General features: G+C 49.0%; 1 protein-coding gene across 1 annotated transcript; it reads left to right on the plus strand.

The window, feature by feature from the left end:
• The first annotated feature begins 1,447 nt into the window (after positions 1 to 1,447).
• On the plus strand, positions 1,448 to 2,665 carry LOC119170352 (very long chain fatty acid elongase 7). Its single transcript, XM_037421490.2, has one exon. The coding sequence runs from the start codon at positions 1,672 to 1,674 to the stop codon at positions 2,497 to 2,499; it is 828 nt and encodes a 275-aa protein (XP_037277387.2). The 5' UTR covers positions 1,448 to 1,671; the 3' UTR covers positions 2,500 to 2,665.
• The last annotated feature ends 2,780 nt before the right edge of the window (positions 2,666 to 5,445 follow it).

Here is a 5,445-nt window from a genome sequence, read left to right on the forward strand (position 1 = left end):
CTAATATTTGTTTGTTACAGCTGTTCCTGCTGATCTGCGCAGTGTTCATTGCGCTGCGATGATGCCAGCGATATGGTGTACGATAGTGCGTACGGGAAGAACATCGCGGCAGGTGGATTACTTATATCTCGAAAGTTTGAATCGATTGATTGATTGATTGATATGTGGGGTTTAACATCCCAAGACCACCATTTGATTATCAGAGATGCCGTAGTGGAGGGTTCCGGAAATTTCGACCACCTGTGCGCCCAAATCTGAACGCACGGGCCTACAGCATTTTCCCCTCTATCGAAAATGCAGCCGCCGCAGCCGGAATTCGATCCCGCGACCTGTAGGTCAGTAGCCGAGTACCTTAGCCACTAGACCACTGCAGCGGGCCAAAGAAGTTTGAATCGTGCATATTAAGTAACTGCTAGCTACTAACCATCATCGTGCACACGCATGGCCAGGATATCGGTTAGTTAACGAGAGTAATGACGTGGTACGCGTGTTTGCGGTGTACCGGCGAAGGAGCATGTTTAGAGCATGCCCAGAAGGCATCTTCATTTCTTCATTATTTCTTCGCGTCTGGCTATGCTTCCGGTAGGTTCATTACCATAACATTTGTCATCGCTCATAGTGGAGAACTGACAAGCATGGCTATCACGATGATGACGATAGTTATAGCTCAAGAACAGAACGGTGACATAAAGACAAAAAGGACACGAAGGACATGTCGTCATTCTGTTCTCGCGCTATAACTATCGTCATGTCATACCAACTAGCCCAAGCTGCCACACTTCTGGCTATCACCAAGTTAATACACGCGTGCGCGAACAGAATAACAAGCTTAACAACAATAAATAGCCCGTGAAGAGACTGCCCAATTAAGTGACGTCACAAGGCCCGCGAGTTTCACGGATCCGGTCAGAACCAACAAAATACCTCCATACGAGAACGTTCGAACAGCAAATGTAACTGCTGCTCATTTTCCGAGTACTGCCAGCGACAAAAGCAATTATTTTCATTGTGGAGGGGCTAAGGTAGGCGTGCAAGAAAATGGTATACAGGTGGTTTGACGGTCGAAATGACGGGAAACGAACGACAAAAGAAAATCAACAATGAAAAGAAAGGAAGAAAAAGAGCTAGCAAACTACCGGAGGCAAGGGTACGGTGGAGAGAAGGCAGTAGTGCGTTTCTTTCCGATTCACCGATAAAACAACGCATATGTGCGTATCTCACTCTAAATCTTTATCTGTACTCGCTGACTAGCTATCCCTGTCCTAGAGCAATGTTTTGGGTAACAGCAAAGCAAACATACCAAGCGCGAATTGAGAGCGACAAGAAAGGAGGAAAAATGCGGACGCATTGACAAATGCTTAGGTCGAGAGGGGGGTGGCTAGCGACCGTCTCAAAAATCGCCCATCTCCCCCTCTCCTTCCTGTACCTAAAAAAGGACCGGCCGTACGAGGGGCGAGGGTGGCAGGCCAAGTTCGCGCTCTTCAAAGAGAGAGGGCGAACCGTGAGAAGAAACTGGCTTCCCGCGTGAAATCCTTCCTCGTATGCATCGGCAACGCGTACGGAGAACGTCAGTGACCGGCGGGCGAAGCGCACGCCCGACAGCAGGGTTCACGGACTACCGCGGCAGCGCACAGTTTGGTTCGCGAGGAGCGCCTCGCACCGCCTACCACGATGGAGACACCAGAGGCCAGCTTACTCGGCGGCATGCCTACGAACGCGACTCCGTGGTTTCCACAGCGCGATTCCCGCACGGAAGGCTGGCCGCTGACCGGCAGCCCGCTGCCGGTGGCCATGATCACGGCCGCGTACGTCTACTTCGTCAAGGTTGGCGGACCTCGGTGGATGTCGAGGCGCAAGCCGTACGACCTGCGCAGCTTCATCCTCGTCTACAACCTGCTGGCTGCGCTGTTCACCGCCTTTTTTGTGGCGCGCTTCGCTAAGCTCGCCTACTGGGACCGTGGCTACACGTTCCTCATGGACCTGGACGTGAGCGACGAGCCCGCCAGCCTGGAGATAGTGCGCCTCTCGTGGTGGCTGTACCTGTTCAAGCTGTGCGAGCTGAGCAGCACCGTGTTCTACGTCCTACGGAGAAAGTACGAACAGATCACGACGCTCCACGTGGTGCACCACGTCATCGTCGCCTGGAACGTCTGGATCAACGTCACCTACGCCGCCCAGTCGCACACTATGTTCGTCGTGTGCATCAACGGCTTCGTGAACGTGCTCTCGTACCTGTACTACTTCCTGGCGGCTCTCGGACCGGAGTACAAGAAGTGGCTCTGGTGGAAGAGTCATCTCACCAAGGTGCAGATAGTGCAGTTCGTGCTGTACTTCGTGCACGCGGTGTGCCTGCTTTTCGCCGAGGGAAACTACGTGCCCCTGTTCGTGTGGCTCGAGTTCGGACAGGCAGTGCTGTTCTTCTCGCTGTTCGTGCTCTTCTACGTGAAACTGTACACCAAGGACAAAGGGGGACTGTGCGGTCCTGTCAAAGCGGACTAGATGGACGCTTTTGTGGAAAGGCTCGGTTGCCTTGGGAATCGGTTTGAAGCGCGAGCCGCGACGTTTAGTGAAAAGTGCGTCATCCGGGGCTCTCGCCTGTCAAAAAGGGGACTGCGAGAATAAGGGGGACGAATAAACACAGCACCGCTGGTCGGAGTTTTCTGAATATGCTATGGTCTTATATGTCACGCATGTTTTTAGGTGACAATGAATATGCAACTATTTGAGTGTCAACTTCTGAGACGACACTCAAAAAACGGGGGGTGGGTGGAAATCTAGGGCCCTTCAAGTGAAACAGTTGAAATTTAGGGCCCTGCGCAAGTAGTGCTAGTTTCGCCCCGTGTGGAATTTAATATAAAGTCTGGCTGCGAAAACGCATTTGTGAATTCCATTTATCAGCGTCTATTCATATTCCTGATGCAAGATGGCTGTGATAGCAGCAGTGACGCGTTATTTTAAGGGTGTTTTGCGCGCGTTATTCATAAGATTTTGTGACGACCATTGCGGAGTCCACTTGTAGGTAATTGTTGAAGCGCAGACATTGCATACATTGTCCCTGATGTGCAACGAGGTCATCGACAGTCAAACAAGCTGCCAAGAATTTTTTCCACCACATAGATATAGGTTGCTAGGAAGGTGTCAACGAATATTCATTTGCTAAGCAACGTGTGACACATTTTCTCTTGTACAATGGAATAGCGCGCGATGTCGACTACTTTCGTCAGTGTCCTTACAGTTAGTGGCCTTGCTTGATTATTAATGCTCACTGTGAATGAACGCCTTCAGAACTGTTGATGGGAGGAACCTGTTCAAGCCTTGCGAAAGTGACCCTCTTGTTTCAAGAAATTGCGCCAATGCTGAATATAGAAGATATAAATTTCCATCGAAAAATGCTCACCATCTGAAAATGCATGGCATTACTCATCTTTATCTAGAACGCGGCTGAAGCCTCTTTCTGCTTGTATGGCGGACGGCTACTGTGAATTCTATGATCTTGTAGCCGCAACTTGCCGGCTGAGTCACTAAACAAAGGAAAAAAAAATCGCTTCAGGTGCACAGTATTAGGCTTTAAAAATTTGAATTTGATTTCATTTTTTTCATGAAAAATCCAGTAATAAAAAAAGCTAAGAAGTGACATTGTTTTAGAATATCGTGTCAAGACCCTAGAACATTGGTGTGACGTCACAGATTTCAGTCTATCTTTTCGTATGCAGGCCACCGTGACAGTGTAACATTTATTGAAAGCTCCTTCAGAAACTTGTTCTCTTTATCGAATCAATGCTTGTGAAAAGACGCTGTCAAAATTGTTAACTTGCCGGTGACATTTTACGAGTGCTGCTATATGACACTGCCTGGAATCCCCCGTTTTCGCACTTTTTCTGACGTGCCAAGACTCGTCGAATGACCTCCTTGAATATACTTATAAAAGAAATTTTTAGGCTATGTCCTTTTCATGCGTCTCTCTTTGAGAACCTCCGTATGTTTCTTTCATGATGGATAATTTCCTAAAACTAAAGCCCTGAAAATGCTATTCATTATGCACGTCGAGTCTTACGAGCTAGCTCGTCCGCATAGATTAATTTCCATCTGAGCTTCTGGGTTGACTACGAGTGTTGAATACTGTATTAAGTTGTGGAAAAAGCCGTCACCCAAGAGAACTTGCAGCACTTCGCCAATGGAATTCTCTATTGTCTAGCCCAGAATATTTCCTCTTTCTTTCTTTCGGGACCGACTGGCCATCTTCACCAAGTACAAGGTCAGAATTATATATAGGACGTACGCGTTGACACTATACGATGCGCTTGCATAATCACATCATCTTGAGTGATATAAAGGCCCAAATAAGGGCTAAATGAGGCTCCCGAGGCTGCCTTTGTTTCCAGGTTCTGCGGTTCGTTTCCTCGTCAGGCGAGTCACGAAAGCTTTTCAATAAGAAAAGACTAGTCTACCAGGAATGGCGCAATTTTTTTCAGCTTTTCAGGTAATGTAAATGAGTGAATTAAACGGCCGTAGTTCGCGCAAGTTTGGATACTAATTACACCCTTTTTCCTTTTAACTTTGTGCCGCCATATATTATTGTTCACGATGCGCGGAGTAGCACGGTGGTACACGGCACCTGAATGGCGCTTTCCGACAATCCGCATGTGAAGCCAGTGGCAATCTTGGTCAAAGAAGAGCTGGTTGGGCTCACTGCGGTGGGATCGTCGTCAGAGTGAGCTTGAAGAGCACCCCTTAGCAGCTCGGGTGCCGATGGAGTTCTGAACGAGAGTCTGTCGCCACGCGAAGCGTGAGCAGCGTTCCCGGGCTGCAGGTGGTGGTGGAAAAACATTTATTATAGAAATCCACTTGAGTGGTCTCCTTATTCCAGAAGTCCACTGGAGGTCATCGCTGCTCGGGCGCGGGCCAGCAGGGAGCGCTGAGCATCCCTGGTGAAGCAGCCGAGCAGGAACTCCTCCCAAGCCTCTCTTGTGGGTAGGAGGAAGAGGGATGAAAAAGGAAGAGGTATGGCTGGGCATACTGCAATCATGTGGTACGTGTCGGCCAGCACACCACAGAAGGCTGGGTGCTGTCTCGGCGACAGCGGGGTATACCTTTTGGCCATCTACAGGGTTGCCACTGGTGCACGGTTACTTTTCGCCGAATTGGCGAATTTGAGAGGCCCGTGGGGACCTAAGGTTGTGAATGGCGACATGGCGAATGTTTCGCAATTTTCGTCTTAGGACTCGACTGAGTTAAACATTCTATGTTCAGTGTCTTCAAAACGCCTTGAATGACCACATTTTTTCTATTTTTCGTAGACCCACCAGTAGAAGGCCACTTAACGCGCTATTCAGTACTACGTCTGTCCCACTTCTCTTGTGTTTCTGCTCAATTCACCTATAGACCCTGGTAATGGCGCACTAGAGCGTCCGCCAGCAACCTCTCAGCAAAATACAAGTCAGCGGA

The sequence above is a fragment of the Rhipicephalus microplus genome, chromosome 2, assembly GCF_043290135.1.
Source record: "Rhipicephalus microplus isolate Deutch F79 chromosome 2, USDA_Rmic, whole genome shotgun sequence".
NCBI lineage: Eukaryota > Metazoa > Arthropoda > Arachnida > Ixodida > Ixodidae > Rhipicephalus > Rhipicephalus microplus.